Source organism: Cibotium barometz, chromosome 38, assembly GCF_041138505.1.
Source record: "Cibotium barometz isolate CiBa-2024 chromosome 38, ASM4113850v1, whole genome shotgun sequence".
Lineage (NCBI taxonomy): Eukaryota > Viridiplantae > Streptophyta > Polypodiopsida > Cyatheales > Cibotiaceae > Cibotium > Cibotium barometz.
The window spans coordinates 8,604,121-8,622,418 of NC_141083.1; the positions used below are offsets into that span (position 1 = coordinate 8,604,121).

Genomic DNA, 18,298 nt, shown 5'->3' on the forward strand with positions numbered 1-18,298 from the left:
GCCCCCTATCCCGATAACGAGATAGTATTTGCTTTATTTCTTTAGACAGCATGACTGTGGACTGTAGATAAGCCAAACGCAAGATCTCGGAGGATCGGAGATTGGTTGAACTGTACACGGCTGTAGAAACACCTCGATGACCTGATCTCGAGCCTACGCACTCTTCCCAAGGGCATGAGGAAGGGCTGCACACCTAAGGCTGAGAAAAGGAGATGGTGGACTGTTCTACGCTATGTTAGAATGCTGTAAATGCTTATGAATGCTGTGTTACCTTCACCAGCTGACTATTGCATGTATGGATGATGCACAGAAGGCTGGATACTGATGTAAACTGATGATTCAGGGCTGAGAACTGCTGTAGACTGAAACGCAGACCTGTAGGGATGCTGCTAGACTGAAACGCAAGGTAGAACTGCTGTGGACTGTCATCGCATGGCTGGTGGGCTGATGCTGGACAGAAAAACGCAGGCTGTTTTGGTGTTTTGGGGACTGAATCTATAGGCAGCTAGGTACTATGCAGGAAACGCAGGACTGCTTGCTGAATTGGGCTGAATAGATGCTGAATACAGGGGCCTAGTGCTGTAGGGACTGCTGAACTGCAGGTGTTGGAGAAACAGGGCTGACTGAAGCAACCTCAAGCACTCCAAGGGCTGGATGAGACTAGTCTAGTGCTGAAGGCAAGGGAAACTCCTAGGGCTGAGGAGGAAAGCTCTTAGCACACTGAAGACTGAATGAGAAACTAAGCCCTATGCAAGCCTATTTATACTAACTGAAGGTTGGTCAAGTTGGCTGGTCATTTAATAAAGTTTATATTTATAAATGACAAATAATGTAAATAATGCTAAATAAATACTATAAAATATGGAAAAAATACCAGATAAATCCTAGTAAATTTCCTAAGGCTTCTGGGATGTTCTAAATGATGCACGGGCATATGAATGCATATTATGCAAGATGTAGAGTGCTTTCTAATGCAAACCCTAAGGCTTCTACTGACTCTACATGCATGAATGATTCTCTCCAAGTGGGTTAAGGGACTTGACTGACTGAGTGACCCGCTAAGGCTGAGGAATGACCTACGTAGCTCGTGCCTGACTTATCCTGGACTGAGGATGTACAATGGGGTCACAGCGTACGACAATTATCATCCTATTGGGTTCTAAAACTGTACAACTGTTGTACTTTTGATGATGAGCCATCTTGTCACCATGCATTGAGTGGAGAGTGCATGTGACATTCCCTCCTGATTAGCTTGGCGGCAGGTTCATGGCTTCCAGGTAGTCCGCCAATAACTAGGGGTACTCCTGGAAGAACTCCTCGTCGAGCCATACGACTTCGTGAGTGCCTCGATCTCGGAACTTCGTATAAAACTGACATATCCGTCGGCCGGAACCATGCTTCCATCGATGAAGAAGGATTTGCTCAAGCTCAATAACTTCTGCCTCGTCTACCACGTCTGGCTACTGTTCATCTGAAACATCAAACACTTCTAGACCAACATATGGTTTTAGCCAAGAAACATGGAAAACATCATGCATTGTCCAACTGGCAGGCAACTTTAACTTCATGGAGCCATCACTTAACTTCTTAACTATTGGAAAAGGGCCAAAACTACGGAATGAAAGCTTGGGACAACGTTTGCTCACTTGTTTCAATCTTTGCTTCATAATACGCAAATAGACCCAATCCCCTTCTTTGAAGTGGACATCTCGTCTAGACTTATTTGCCTGTCTGCTATAAGCTTCCTGAGCTTTGGTCAAGCGGTCCTTGACTGACTCAATGATCTCGGAAAATGCTTCCGTGGTTTTATTAGCCTCTAAAGATGGAGACACCATTCTCGTCAAAAGAGAAGAAAAACGGCGACCAAAGGCTGCTTCATATGGAGTCCGTCCGACACTGGATGAATGAGTGTCGTTCAAGATAGCTTGGACCAATGGAAGATAGTGCTCCCATTTGGACTGCTGGTCATGACAGTAGGACTTGAGGACATCAAAGGCCAACTGGTTATAAATTTCTGTCTGGCCATCTGTCTGGGGATGGAATGCACTAGACAACTGCAACTGGACATGGGTACTATAGGCCTGACAAAGACCTATGAATGAACGGATTTCTTGGGCGGTCTTAGGAATGTCCCAATCTAAGATCTCCTGAACCTTTGATGGGTCCAGTCTAATCCCATCGGAACCGATGATGTAGCCCAAATACTGAACTTCCTTAACACCAAAGACAGACTTTTTGGCGTTTATGTAGAGCTGATTATCTCGCAAAAGGTGCAAGACTTTCTCCACATCTTTCTCATGCTGCTCCGTAGTGGCTGAGAAGACTAGTATGTCATCAAGGAATATGAAAACACACTTCCCAATGTGGACTGCGAAAATCCTGGACATCATCTTATTGAACGTTGCGGGTGCATTTGTAAGCCCAAAAGGCATGACTACGAACTCGTAGTGACCACGCTCTGTCCTAAAAGCTGTTTTTGGAATGTCAACTTCAAAAATGCGGACCTGATGGTAACCACTCTTGAGGTCGATCTTAGTGAAAAACTTAGCACCGTCTAAACGCTCCAAAATGTACTCTATCCTGGGCATAGGAAACTTATTCTTGATAGTGAGTTTGTTTAATGCCCTGTAGTCTACACAAAGGCGTGTAGACTTGTCCTTCTTTTGGACAAATAGTATAGGTGCAGCAAATGGGGAGGAAGAAGGCCGAATGAATCCGGCTCGGAGAAGCTCAGATAACTGCTTTTCTAACTCGCCCTCTAAAGTCTTGGAAAGACGATAGGGAAACCTGCTAGGAGAATCTGATCCAGGGACCAAATCAATGTGATGGTCCTCAAGGCGAGAGGGTGGGAGACTGGGCGGGAGATCGTCCCTAAGCATAATGTCCTGGTGTCTGGATAGGAGGTCTGCTAACTGAGGGACTGAAGATGTAACGGATGCTACTAATGAGGGAGGGGCTGTTTGAGCACGAACATAAAGGAGTGCTCCTTCTGCTCCCTTGCGGATAGCTCGTCTGGCCTGGAGATGTGAAATCAATGGGATGCCAAGAATGCTTCTATCCCCACGAATCATGACAGGCTCAGGAAAACCTTTACAAATAGTAAAAGTGTCCTGCCCCCAATTGGGAATAGGCTCATACCGACGGAACCACTGAATTCCTAAGATCATGTCACACCCCAACAGAGGTGAGACGATGAAATCTCGTTGAAATGAGGCCTTCTGAACTTGAAAGGTAAATTACTGTGCCTTCTGGAAAATGTGGGTGCGAAGACTAGGTGTAAACCCGTCCACATCCAGATGATATGGGACTAATGTGCAGTTCAATTTATTAGCCAACTGGGGAGAGATGGCGTCTTCAGAACTACCCATATCGAAAAGGACTACAAACTGTCGGCCCTGGGCAGAGCCATAAGCTCGGATGAGGCTCTTCTGAGCAGCATCGCTCTCACCCTCCTGCTTAGCATCAAATACCATGGATGGCATAGGATAGCATCAAATACCACGGATGGCATAGGATGCATGGAAGGTAAAAGTTGAACTGCATTTGAGGTAGGAGGCGGGGCTGGAGGAGCTGGGGAGGCTGTGGCAACTGTGGCAGAAGGAGCTTTGGCGGCTTGTGCCGCTTGCCATTTGTGGCAATCCTTCTTACCATGCCCTATAATATGACAGAAAAAACATCTTTTTTCTGACTGGTACTTCCTATGCTCCTCTGGAGAAAGATAACCTCCAGTAATGCCTGCTTTAGCCTTTTCATCAGGGGTTTTCTTAGGGTCTTTATCCTTCTTACCCCCTGAACTGGAGCTATTACTGCTCTCCTTCTTAGCATCTTTAGAAGACGCATTACCTTTCCCTGTCTGTGCAGCTGATTGCTGCTGTTGGGGTTTGGTACTGGACTGGGATGACTGCTTGGGCTTGCCCCCGTTAAGCTTCATTTCTTCATTTTGAGCGAGAGTTAGAGCCCGGTCATATGTACTTGGTTCAAAGTTACGAACTGTGAACCGAATGTAGTCCAATCCACGAATGAATTGCTCCATCTTAGCCTGCTCAGATAACCCTAACTGTTGTGCTAAAGTAATAACCTTACCGGAAAACTGAAGCACTGGGGATCCGTTCTGTCTAAGTCCATAGAACTCGTCTTTCAGACCGGTCATGTACTGGGACGGGAGAAATCTGGTCTTCAGGTCGTGGACAAAGATGTCCCAGTCAAAGGCTGTGACACCTGTGGCCTGGTCTGTATGAATACTAGACCAATGCTGCCACCAAGTGACTGCCTCACCAGTGAGATGGGGAGCCGCTAAGTGGACTTTATCTTGTGGGTCTGTGATCCTAGCTAATGGAAAATGAGCATTAAACTGATGAATAAATTGATTAACAAATGAATGATCACACTTACCATCATACTTACTAAAGTTTGGTTGACTGCGAATGATGGTGGTTGATGCTGCTGCGGACTGCTGGCTGGTGACACCTATGACTGGGGAGACTGAGGAGAGCTGCTGATACCTCAAGTGTATGGCCTCCTTTTCCCGTTGGTGTTCGAGTAACATACGTTCTCGATCAAGCTCACGTTGGTGTTCCCGAGCAGCGAGTTCAGCCTGACGCCGGTCTTCGTCGATCCTGCGTTGGGCTTCCTCATAGTCCCGTCTTTCTGCTTTTTCTCTTTTCCTTCGGGCCTCGTCCTCTCTCCTTTGTTGTTCCATCTGAAAGAAGAGGGAAATGTAGTCGGGTGCTACTGGAGGTGTAGAAGGACGTGCTGCTGCTGCCTCCAAGAGTTGGAGACGCTCCATGAGCAGCTGGTTCTGAGCTCTAAGAAGAGCTATGGTGTCTGCTGTAGGCGGAAGAACAAGGTCTCCTTCGGGGGAGACGTCTTCCGGCTGATGAGTACTCTCTCCTGTAGACATGATGCTGAAGTCAGTGGTCATGCCGGAACGCAATCTAACCATCCAAGGATGCCCCCACGCTAGGATACGGTGTGTGTGGACAATCTGAATCTGATACCAATGTGATATGCAGCGGAAGTCTTTGTATTGGAAGATCCTGTCACATAGATGCTCACACCGTCTTCTGTATCCTGAGTTTCGTGAGTTTAGCAATCCATTTCAATACTTCAAACTTTAAAGAGATATGAGAGAGAGATATGAGAACTGTACACCAGATTGGGTCCCGAATTACCCACTGAAGGGCCCCCTATCCCGATAACGAGATAGTATTTGCTTTATTTCTTTAGAGAGCATGACTGTGGACTGTAGATAAGCCAAACGCAAGATCTCGGAGGATCGGAGATTGGTTGAACTGTACACGGCTGTAGAAACACCTCGATGACCTGATCTCGAGCCTACGCACTCTTCCCAAGGGCATGAGGAAGGGCTGCACACCTGAGGCTGAGAAAAGGAGATGGTGGACTGTTCTACGCTATGTTAGAATGCTGTAAATGCTTATGAATGCTGTGTTACCTTCACTAGATGACTGTTGCATGTATGGATGATGCACAGAAGGCTGGATACTGATGTAAACTGATGATTCAGGGCTGAGAACTGCTGTAGACTAAAACGAGGGATGCTGCTGGAGTGAAACGCAAGGTAGAACTGCTGTGGACTGTCAACGCATGGCTGGTGGGCTGATGCTGGACAGAAAAACGCAGGCTGTTTTGCTGTTTTGGGGACTGAATCTGCAGGCGGCTAGGTACTATGCAGGAAACGCAGGACTGCTTGCTGAATTGGGCTGAATACAGGCGCCTAGTGCTGTAGGGACTACTGAACTGCAGGTGTTGGAGAAACAGGGCTGACTGAAGCAACCTCAAGCACTCCGAGGGCTGGATGAGACTAGTCTAGTGCTGAAGGCAAGGGAAACTCCTAGGGCTGAGGAGGAAAGCTCTTAGCACACTGAAGACTGAATGAGAAACTAAGCCCTATGCAAGCCTATTTATACTAACTGGAGGTTGGTCAAGTTGGCTGGTCATTTAATAAAGTTTATATTTATAAATGACAAATAATGTAAATAATGCTAAATAAATACTATAAAATATGGGAAAATACCAGATAAATCCTAATAAATTCCCTAAGGCTTCTGGGATGTTCTAAATGATGCACGGGCATATGAATGCATATTATGCAAGATGCAGAGTGCTTTCTGATGTAAACCCTAAGGCTTCTACTGACTCTACATGCATGAATGATTCTCTCCAAGAAGTGGGTTAAGGGACTTGACTGACTGACTGACCCGCTAAGGCTGAGGAATGACCTACGTAGCTCGTGCCTGACTTATCCTGGACTGAGGATGTACAATGGGGTCACGGCGTACGACAATTATCATCCTATTGGGTTCTAAAACTGTACAACTGTTGCACTTCTGATGATGAGCCATCTTGTCACCATGCACTGAGTGCAGAGTGCATGTGACACCTGACAGGGGTCCGGGGTAGAGACAAGCTCAACATCAACATCGACTCAACTATCCCTCAGGAGTGGCTGACTCCTATCCTAGACCTGACCCCCCCAGTGTGGCTAGGTGTGTTTACCAAACATGATATTCTCGTGGTGGTCATGAGGGCAATGGTCTGCTCACTTTTTCTATTGGATCCCATGGCAGACTAGAGAGATCCGAGCGTCCCTTGGAGGATTTTAGTGGCTTCACCTTGCAGAGGGTGAGGGTGATTGGTTTTCGAGCATGGGAGTGGCACATAGACCCAGCACCGGCCAAGGTGGCCAAGGAGAGATTTTGGCGGCTATGGATATGGGAGTGCTGACCTCTCACGCGCCTACAATGGGATCTGGGAGAGTGGACTTGGCATGACTCCGCAGATTGGGAGGAGACTCTAGATGCCCCCTTCTTTGCATATACAGCGCGGCTAGGCTGCAGGATCCAGATGCCAGAGATTGATGGCACCTCGGCAGCAAAACAGCACAGTGGTAGTCACAGGACCTCTCACAGTGCTTCCTTTCAGATTTCTAGAAGAGGCTTTGGGACAGTTTTCAGCCTAGAAAGATCACCCTCTTTCTTTGGTTGATGGCACACATGAGCTTGGCGGTCGGTACTTGGCTTGCAGTTGGAGATCGGCCAACAGCTTGCCGATGGTGCGGCCACCCTCCGGAGTCTCAACGACATTGTCTTTGGGATTGCTCGAAGGCTCAGCAGATTCTCCGCATCTTCACTACGGATAGGGCATCGACCTGGATCATTACATGGGGCACTGTCACTTGGGCCACAAAGGCTGGAGTGGTCAGGGCTTATGAGGAGGATGGGGGAGGGCTAGCCCTTCAGGTCGTCTCACCATCGTATTTCGACATTACCAGTCATCACAGCCCCACCTACAGACTACTGGCGACCACGCTCATGCCAGAGATGGGAGATTTGTAGTAGCATAGCAGCCTGGCACTTTGGCGAGCTACATGTAGCGAGGCCATCGAGGGTACCCACACTCCGCCGGCTGAGTCCATCAGGAGCATATGGTTTGATATCATTCACACCCTCCATGGTCAGTGGAGGAAGTTACAGGGAGGTTCAGACCACATGCGGAAGCGGCGGGAAGCTTTCTTGAGGGTTTGGAGGCCTGGCCCATTCCTCACAAATAGAGGTGGTGACCCCACTTGGCATTATAGACCACCTGTGTGGTTGTTCCCCCCCCCCCCCCCCCCTCCCTGTATGAGATAGTCTTCTCCTCATAGAACAACCAGCCGGAGGAGAAGTGTCTCTTCCCCTTATGATCATTTGATTCCCGCCCTTAAATGAGGCGAGTTTTTATTTAGCCCTTCGTGGTTGTATCTAGCCCTTTGTGGCTGTTTTTTCATTAACTAATTTAAGGATCTTTTTTTCAAAAAATAATAATAAAATATTGCTCGTCTTTTGCTAAAGTTCTTTAGCTTTGCTTTTTTCTCTCTCTTTTTTTTCGACTAGCCTTAGAGCCCAAGATCCTCTCGTAGTTACTGATTTTCCACCGCCTGTAGGTGCTTATTTATCTGCCCGTAGGCGATGCCACCGAGGAAGCACCAAGGGGGGTTTTGAACCCAGGACCTCTTGGTCCTAGGCAAACACCTTCACCACTTGAGCTATCACCTCATTGGCATTAGCTTAGCTTTTCTAACTTCAGGGCCTTGCTTTTTTGGCCCTGGAGCTGCTTTTTGGAAAAACGGCTTTTAGCTTTTTGATCCAGCTCAGTCTCCTCTTCCCAATGGTGCCCTTAGCTCGCAGTCAACTTAGTTTGACTTTTTGCTTTTTCTTGCTTTTTGTCCAAAACTGGTGCTTTTTCTTGATCCCTATTCCATGCTTTCATCAACCTGCCCATGTGTCCGGGCATGTGTTCCATCATGTGAAATAGAGCTAGGAGGGCCAAATAGTTACATGTACCTAGGCAAAACCCAACCTCCTACAAGTACACTAAAAATTTGGCACACCCAATGGGACACTCTTACCATTGGGAGCTCCTAGCTTTTTTATGAGTTTACATTGAGTGTTCTCTATATGTCCAATACTCGTTCTCGTGTTAATCAGGTCAGTCCAATCCGAAGTCCTCTCTCTCCCCATTATTACAATCATAAGAGGCTAATCAACTTTGTACCACCCCTAAATAAATCCTCCTCCACCCCTTCCCATGGCACATGCAAATCTAGGAAATCCTACTGGCAACAACCAAGGTGGAAATCCACCTACTCTAGAACCATTGACCACCATATTGGGCCGGGTCGATGTCAAGCTGCCCACTTTCAGAGGTTCCGCCATGGAAGACGTGGGTGACCATGTTGTGTTCCTGGCCATGTCTAGGAGCAAGGGATTGAACCATGAGGATGCTTAGGTGGTACTCTGCTAACAAATGGTTTAACCACTTCCCTATGGATCACTTTGTGCCACCATGAGGAACACTTTTCTTAGGACATTCCGGCCAGGCAACTATGAAGACCTCATTTGGGGAAGCTGAAGCTCTTGCCTGGGGAAAGTCTAGCAGAGCTCATGACACAAACCACCGTTTTGGTGGCCCGACTGCCAGCATACCCAAGAGACATCATGGTGCATCAATGATCTGAGAAAGTAGATCAGTCACCACCTTGCTGGAATTCCAAGAGCTGGCCTCCCAACTGGAAAATGCACGTACCATGTTTGAACGGGATATGGGTTCCCCAACTCTTACCATTCTATGCCCGGGAAACCCAATAGCTCAGCTTAAGCTTGAGCTGGGAGGCACTAAAGCTGAGTTAGAAATCTAAAAAGGAAGAAACCGCTTTGGCACAACTCAAGGAGATTGAGGATCTCAAGTCCCAGCAAGAGTCTAGGAAGGGTCTCTGGTGTGCACTGGTGCCAGCTCAGAATGTTCCAAGCAAAAATACTGAGGAGATTGAGGATCTCAAGTCCCAGCAAGAGTCTAGGAAGGGTCTCTGGTGTGCACTGAGGCGTGCCAGCTCAGAATGTTCCAAGCAAAAATACTGCTCCTTCTATAAGAAAAATGGGCATGAGAATAAGGATTGTTATTATCTTAAGGAATTTCGCCAACTACACTAGCAACAACAATTCCCTACCCTCAACTCTCCTGCCACCCCCACTTGTCATTATACTACCCCTTATGGTGCAGCCCCCTCCACCTACTCTCCACAAACCCCTCTCATCCGACAACCCATGTCGTTATGGCAACTACCCCTACCCAGAACCACCCTACTCGCCCTCCTCCACCCCACAATCTCCCAATCATGTGCTACACGTGTGGGGAGTATGGACACTTCCAAAGCCAGTGTCCCTTGCCAGAAGGCTTCTCCATGTAAGTTCTTGTAAAGGTGAAAGTGAGCCTGAGGCTACTCCTACAACTTTCATGGCTCATGTCACAATCCTCCAGAGAAATGTGACATGCGGAAGGATTTTCCATGATGTTGTCTTGGAAGAATCCAAGAGCATGATGGGCTCACTCATGGAAGGGTTGGTGACCCTGGTGAGTGAGTATGTGAACTCATGGAAGGGTTGGTGACCCTAGTGAGTGAGTATGTGAACTCATGGAAGGGTTGGTGACCCTGGTGAGTTATGTGAACTCATGGAAGGGTGGTAACCCTAGTGAGTATGTGAACTCATGGAAGGGCGGTAACACTAGTGAGTTATCTGAACTCATGGAAGGGCAGTTGCTCTGGTAAGTACAATACTTGGATCCTACCTGGGTGGTGCCCATGGTTGCGACTATTTTGGTGTACAAGATGGCAAGTTGGGAGATTTAATCCAAATCATTGCGCACAAGCATTTGCATGTGAAATGCACTTGCATGTGTGACTTGTTTTGTTTGCCTGGACATTGCCTAGTATTTTGCCTGTGAATGTCCACGGGCATCAGGGATGCCTAGGCAGTGGGCACCCCATGGACGCGTGTGTGCACACCTGTTTGGGACTAAGGCGGTAATTTTATGTGTTTTGCAGGTGGCAAGTGTCCACACTCAACGCTATTTAAATATTATTTCTTTGTTTACTAAGGTTAATGGTTGCAGGTTCAAACTCATTTAAGTTTGGGAGGACAAACTTATAAGTTATAAGAGAGTTTACATCGGGTTGGACTTCATTAATGTATTGAGGCTTTTTACTTGTGATGGGCACCCGGGCACTTGGTCTAAATCCCACGAATTGCTAAAGAGGCTGACGAGTTGCTTTTCTGGGAGCATGGTGTGCTGGACAAGGCGTGGGAGCCAAAAGATGCAAGAGAGAGCATAGGGCTGCTGGACAGCACACAGAAGAGTCATAAAGCTGGCTGACTGCTTCCACAGGTGTCAGGGCTGATCAACATATGCTGTAGGGCTGGTCAACAGGGGTTTCTCTCTTCTTTTATGCTGGTCGAGTTGCATACCAGCCACAAGAAGCTAGTCAACTTGCATACAGGCTCTCTAGGGCTGGTCGACATCTTCTCCTATTTCCCTACAGGCTGGTTGTGCTGTTTTCAGCATAATTCCAGAAGATATCAAGGATTTCTTTGGTCGTAACAATTACAGGTTGTGCCTGGCTACTACTATGCTCTCTGGCTGCTAAACGATTTGCCCAAAGCGCTGTCTTCGACTGTTTGGGGCTGTTGGACAGCAAGCAAGCAGTTTTTCAGTCAAGAAGACAGGAAAGATGTTGTTCCAAGTGAGCCTTGGTGAACTCATGTATGATCTGGTGGAACCTTTGAGTGGCCAGGAAGCTTGAAACATAGCTGGTTGTGCGAACAGCTGTGTGGACAGCTCGAAGCTAGAGGGTGTGATCACATACTAGCACTCGGGTGGGCCTGACAAGTACCCCGAGGTAATCAAGAAAGCAGTTGGTGACTGCTTTGCCTTGGGTTGGTAACCGAGGGCCTGTTTTCTTTGCTGTATTTCACTGATTTGGATAAATCTGGTGCTGGCAGAGGAGTGAATCTCCCGGGCACCTGCATCTTGTACAAGACAATTCTCTGTTGGCAATAAAGATGCCTCCGGGGGGGTTGGGGGGGGGAGGGAGCCTGGCCCAACTTCAGCCCCTAATGCTGTGTCTTGTGCAAGATTACCTTTTGGTGTTTCCAGTATGTGTATGTTTATGATATTTCTGACAGATATATTGGAATATGCTCATGATATGTTGGGTGCTGAATATATGCTGTGTTTTGGCAACTAGTTTCTATATTCAGTGTTCACGCACCACCCACCTGTGACAGCTCACCTCAACCCCCATCCGACATTCTCCAATGCTGTATCTTCCGGTTGCCCCCAGGCGAATCCAGAGGAGGTTCACCCCACTGCTACAACAATCACTAGGGCCCAAAGCAAGGCTCTAGGACCATCAGAACGTGCCTCCACCAATAGCCAGGACGCCGAGGACTCTTCCCCACTTTCGCATAATGTCATTGATCGTGCATTCCTACAAGCTGTGCAGGATTTCCAGACTGCTCCACGCATGCTTCGGGAGCCCCCAGTGGAACCCTCCAAGGATAGGAACTCACCCCTCTCCATGGTTACCCTCCTCCACCAATCCAAAGTAGAAGTCTCCTTCTATGACCTAGTCCACTCCAGTCTAGCTATGTGCCAACAACTTGGCACTCTACTCAATACAGAGTCTAGTGGTGGGCAACTCGTGGAGAATCCAACAGGACAAGTGACTCTCACACTGATTGGTTCTTCCACTACCTCCCTCACTGATTACCATACCCCTAGCCTCACAGTTCAGGTCAATGGAATATCTCTCTCTGGTGCCATCATTGACAGAGGATTTGGAGTGAATCTGATGCTTGACTTCACCCGGCCTCCCCATCAGTAGACCTGCCAACTTCTCTATCAGAATGGCCAACTAGCGGAATGTTACCCCCGTGGGCATTGTGGAGCATGTCAAGAGTAGATGTGCAAGGCACTATTCTAGATTTGGAAAGGAGACAAACTGTGGCTTCCCCAATCAACTGGCCGCCTTGAACTCGAATAAGAGGATGGTGTGGATCAAGGCATCCGGTTGCTAGCATAGTGGCCATCCCAATCCTTAGGGGAGCACATGATTCCATCCAAGAAGAGGAGATCGTTCCCCACAATGAGGATTCTGAGCTGCTGGAATGCCCACAATCTAACTTGCGACAATGTGGGGAAATCTCAGTAATCACTCTTGAGCCATGCCAAGACAAGAAACAAGAGGAACACTCTGAGGTGATAAGCCTAAGTTATTCAGTCAACAACCGTCAAAGAAGTAATCGGAACACTCTGAGGTGATCAGCCTAGGTGAATCGGTCACCAACTGTCACAGAAGCAAGAGGATCTCCATTTCTTTGGATGGCAAGAGTCGTAACAGCACTCAACAACCTACTCATGCCCCTGTAGCACTTCCCCAAGCAGCCAACTCAGGCACAACACCATCAGAAGCACAATCCATACTCTTCACCTCCAAACTCTGGGATTACCCCACCTTGTTGCAACAGGCCCATGTTAAGCTTATAGGGCTCGGTTTACTATGTCTCTCCATTTTAGGGTTTCATATTCAGCAAGGGACTTCTGCAATTTCGAGTTTCCTATCCTATTTTTTAGGGTTTTTCTATCAGATTTTTTTACACTTCTGGGGTGCTCCATCTAGGTTTTCCGTTAGGGTTTTTTATGTTCTAGGGTTTTGTCATCAATCAAGGAATCCTACATTCGAACACCAATTTAATGGTTGCCCCTTCACACCATCTCATGCTCGCTCCCCTGCCTTCTCATGCTGGCCCCGCTTCAACCAGTCATGCCCCCCTTCCGTTTCTTACTTGCCCAGCCACGGTGGGCCGGCTGTGAAGTGCTGGGCAGCAGAAGGGCACTCCACTTAGAAAGCTGGAGCTCCTCCCCCCCCCCCCCCCCCCCCCCCCCCCCCCCCCTGCTTGACTGAACCTGCCCGCCCTCTTAGAATTTGTGCATCTCTTTGTGTGGGAATTGGCTGTCGTACAGGCGCACATGTATTTTTCTCATGTTTTATGAGTCGTGAGCTGATTTATAAGGCGTGAGGTATGTGAGTAGGGTAATCCTGCCCTGTGCCTGTATATAGGCCCCTTTGCCCTCACTTGTAATCATCCATTCACGGCGCATTGCTTAACACCTATCTGCTGGCTGGTATTGCCATCGTAAAGCCTCACGCTACATAATCTATGATGTTCATTGTCTTATATCTCTCTTTCTCTCTACCTCTCTCCCTCTCCTATGTGTTGCTTCCGCTAGTGCTATTCTATCATGGTATCAGTCGCCTAGGTACCTGGCTGCCCACATGTGCGTTTTTCTACCTCATGGCACTGCGTTTCATGAGCTTGAAGGTGGCTGCATTTTTCTCTACTGGATCAGCGTTTTCTGCAGTGACACCAGTGCTCTTTCCCTGCAGTTTCATTGCAGCGTCATGGTGCAACCCAAAGGGGGCTGCGTTTGTGCTTTCCTGAGCCAATTTGCAGCATCTGTTGGTGATCGGTGAGCTGTTTTTACAGCTTGGACAGCAGCCAGAGGTATGTTTCTTGCTTATGGTGCAGCCCGACGAGTGGCCCTTGCCGTTCATCTTCTTCCCCGGCTTCCCTCCCCTCCTAGTGGGTGTTTCTTGGAAGATTTTTGTGGACTGTTTTGCTGCTGTCCAGCCGCTCTCTACCTCAGGTTTTTGAGGGGGCTAATTGGTCCTTGTGGTTCCTGCTGCTATAGAAGTGCTAGAGATTGGTGGTGGAGTGCTAAGATCATCGGTGGCACAAAGGCTTGCTTGCGGAGGATTGCTATTGCTGTGGATATGGGTCCCTCCTGTACAAATGAAGAGGAATCAGTCCTTGTTTCTCAAGGGGAAGGTAAGGTTCACTCCTAGTGGTGGACATGACCAAGCACTTGCTACAATGCAAAAGAAAGGACGGAATCACTACTACTCTTGTGGAAAGAAGGGTCACTTGGCAAAGGATTGCAAGACCAAAGGTAAAGATTATGTGGTTAAGTGTCATCAATGTCAATTGAATAAGGCTGAACCCCTTAAGGCTAGAGATATGTCACATCCGCTAGAGATCCCAGGAGGCAAATGGGAGAGTATTTCCATGGACTTCATTGTAGATTGCCACGGACCAACAGAGGGCATGATGCTACTTGGGTGGTCGTAGACAAATTGACGAAGATGGCATGATTTTCACCTACGAGTGATGGTAAAGGTAACTGAATTGGTGCAACAGTTTGTTGAGCATCTTTTCAGGTTGTATCGACTACCTTTTGATATAGTAAGTGATAGAGACTTGAAGTTTTCTAGACAGTGCTAGCGATTAGTTTTCCAGAGATTGGAGACTACGCTGAGTACGAGTTCCTCTGATCATCCTCAATTTGATGGGCAAATAGAGAGGGTGAATCAAGTTTTGGAGGATATGCTTCGTGCATATCCTCGATTCCTCTGATAATCCTCAGTCTGATGGGCAAACAGAGAGGGTGAATCAGGTTTTGGAGGATATGCTTCGTGCATACGTCTCCAAGAGACCTTGAGGTTGCGATGGTCAAGTTTGCCTATAATAGTGCTAAGCATCCGGCTTCTGGTTACAATCCGTTTATGGTGATGTACGGATACCAACCTAGATCTTCAGTAACAGTTCGATTTAAGAGTATTCAGATTGATGCGGGTAGAGATTTCTTAGCAGATATGCAAGAAATGCTAGTCATGGACCTTACAGGATCTTGAAAAAGATTGGTGAGGTTGCTTGTAGACTAGAGTTGCCTCCGAATGTGAAAGTTCATCCAGTCTTTCATGTAAGTCGACTAAAAGAGATGCTAGGAGCCGAGGATAACCTTGTTACTCCTCAGGAACTTGTCGAGGTTGGGAACTTGTCCTATGTTTCACATGAACCCGAGAGGGTGATAATTTCACGGAAAGGCAACTTAGGAATAAGTCGATCCCTGAATATAAGATTAAGTGGAAAGATACAACGGAGGAGGACTCAACTTGGGAGTCAACCGCTAGTTTTCCTAATTTCATTTAAGAGTAAATGATTGAAGAGGGGAGGATTGTTATGTACCTGAACACTAATCGACGGATTAGGGACCTAAGTCCCTAATTCGTCGATTAGGTCCCTAATTGATGAAATGTTATGTACTTGGACACTAATTGACGGATTAGGGACTAATCCAATGGCAGGGAACCCTGAGATTAGGGATTAGCAGGCAGATACTTGGCTAGGATTCTTGGATTGATGGCTATTTATAGCAAGTTAGCTAATTATCGCGTAGTTATCTCTATATAAGTGAGAGCTTGGGTTATTATGAGACATACTTGTGCGGATGTGAGATCTATTTATAGCAAATTAGCTATTTATCGCATAGTTATCTCTATATAAGTGAGAGCTTGGTTGTTATGAGACATACTTGTGCGGATGTGCCACTGAAGGTCTAGCTTCGACCAGGGGAGCAGACAAGCTAATGTCACGCACATGGCAAGTACGTAGGTTGGCATGTCAAAGTCTTTCAGGAATGTTTCAATGGTATGGTACACTGGACACGGGCCTATGGGATTGCAGGAAGCCCTAGCCTTGGCTCAGGGGAGATCACTGGATGTTGGTCACGGTTGGGAGGTGAGCAAGCTTGCTACCTCATGATTTGGTTTAGGACTAACCTTGTTTTCAGCTGTGTTTAGGGCAGATTTTGGGAAGGACTTGACGAAGTTCCTTATGGCTTATGTCACAAACAACTACACCTACTACCTCTAGCCACCTGGCCAACTTGTTTTACAATGAATTTGGCTTTGTTTTGGGTTGCATTTGGACAGCCAGTTTTGGGCCAGTTTAGCAACCCAATCAGTGTCCATAAGTGTGCACGCAAGGCACCAATGGATGGAACAACTTTACAATATTGAAGCATTTGGAATGTTTTATGCCGTGATTTTTCAGGTTGAAAAGGGCTGCCCAACCTGAACCCAACTTGGATATCTTCCCTATAAAAAGGGGGTTTGGATTCTCATTTATTCATCTCATGTGCTGAGGTGCTTTGCTTCAACAAAACGCACAGAGGACTGGCCGACTGGAGAAGCTAGGAGTTGAGCCCTAGACCCATGGAGTTTTACTGCAGAAGAGCAACCCTCAGAAGCAGGAGAAGTGATCCAGATCGGCAACTATCTATGCCGGGCTGAGTTAATAGGGTATTAGGCTGAGATCAATGGGATTCATCTGTGTTTATGTTTTGTACTTGAGGAACATTCAACAGTAACCTTTTCTTGGCATCTCCATGAGTTTCATCAAGCCCAGGTGCTCATCCACAGGGTATATGGGGAGCTTTTCCTCGTCTCCCACTTACTTCAGCAATGCTGACCCCCTTTTCAATACCTCCTTTAGTTTGGTGGAAGCCATCAGCCACTTCCTCACAGGTTCACAAAGCACTAAGTTTGAGGAGTCTCATGCCTTCATTCAACTACCCACAGCCAAGTTCTCATCCAAGGCGTGCAAGTGGAGCGTTTCCCTGTCTCCCACTTACTTTGCCACGGCTGACCCCTTGCTCCTTACCTCTTTTTGTTTGTAGTGGAAACCATGAGCAACTTCCTCACAGTTCAGGACATGGGATTATAGGGGTTGCACCATTCCATCTGCAACATGGAGGAACTTCTCAACTTCGAGCTCGCAAATGACACAACAGCTTATTTAGTTGGCACCAAGGATAACCTGAGGAGATCTCTCTCTCTCTCTCTCTCTCTCTCTCTCTCTCTCTCTCTCTCTCTCTCTCTCTCTCTCACACACGCACACACGCACACACGCACGCACACATACACACACACACACATGCATACAAATATATACTTTGAACATCCATCAAAGCAAATGTTTTCACTTACCTATCGTCGAACATTTGCCGACATTCTCGAGAGTAGCAAGAGTAGTTGTGATGAAAACAAATGGCAGTAGGAAGGCCAATACAAGCACCGAGTAGAACACTGTGCGATACGACAAATGCCGAGTGGCAACCTTGACTTTGTTGAAATCCAAGAAACCTTTCGAGGTGAAAATTGTTATGTGATTCATGCTAGGATAGATGTGCACCTGCATTGTGAGATCTAGCAAGCCCTAGGACAGGGCATGGCTGGCTTTTGTTGGCCCAATTCAAGCTTCAAACACAATGCCTGCTTTCTGCACCGAATTCTTTGTTGTTTCAAAAGTGCATCATCATCATGTTATCATGTCATCATGTTTCACCATCATCTATATCAACCTGCCATTATAATCGTAATCATCATCACCACCATCATCTCCATCTCAGATTATCCAATTGCCTTGCTTGGCTTGTGTTGTCTATCAAAACCCAAAACATCTAGGGTTAAAACCAGGAGCAAGCTGGATCCGCAGTGTATGAGACTAATGGCACCCTTTGAACGAGCACAATCTTTATCGCAGAGCTGGTTGAGTGCGAGCAAATTATTATTCAGACATAAGCGGTACCTTCAAAGGTTTTCCAAGCTGCAGCAAAGGAAGACAACTATCATTTTATTATTTTTTTACTATTATTTTATTGTTAAGCTAGCGTCATTGAATAATATACATACACGTATGTTATTGAATGAGAAGGATCGTGAAGAATAAAAAGACTTCGAATTCGACTTTGACGATTGAGGATGACACACTTGACGATGCATTGTATTTTGATTATTATTATTTTTTTAATGCAATCGCCTATGATCTCTTATTATTATATAATCGTAATTATAAATAAGCTTTAATTGAATCCAGTCTAAATCGAAATTACTATTATATAATAATAATTATAAATAAGCTTTAATTGAATCGAAGTTTCTATTCTAAATCGAAATTGACCCTCAAACTAGGGGTGACTTGGAGCAAGGTAGCGCTTTTTCTTATAGATACACATAGCCTACTCAAGGAGCAAGGTAGCTCCATTTTTTAGCCCTCCCCCA

General features: G+C 46.7%; 1 protein-coding gene across 1 annotated transcript in view; it reads right to left on the reverse strand.

Moving 5' to 3' along the window:
* LOC147616307 (putative galacturonosyltransferase 14) overlaps positions 1–17,828 on the reverse strand; it is a 55,715-nt gene extending 37,887 nt beyond the window's left edge. Inside the window, exon 1 of the mRNA XM_086777030.1 lies at positions 17,225–17,828. Within this exon, the coding sequence (XP_086633156.1) occupies positions 17,225–17,435 (211 nt within the window). The 5' untranslated portion in view covers positions 17,436–17,828. The remainder of the gene's footprint in view (positions 1–17,224) is intronic.
* Positions 17,829–18,298: the final 470 nt, after the last annotated feature.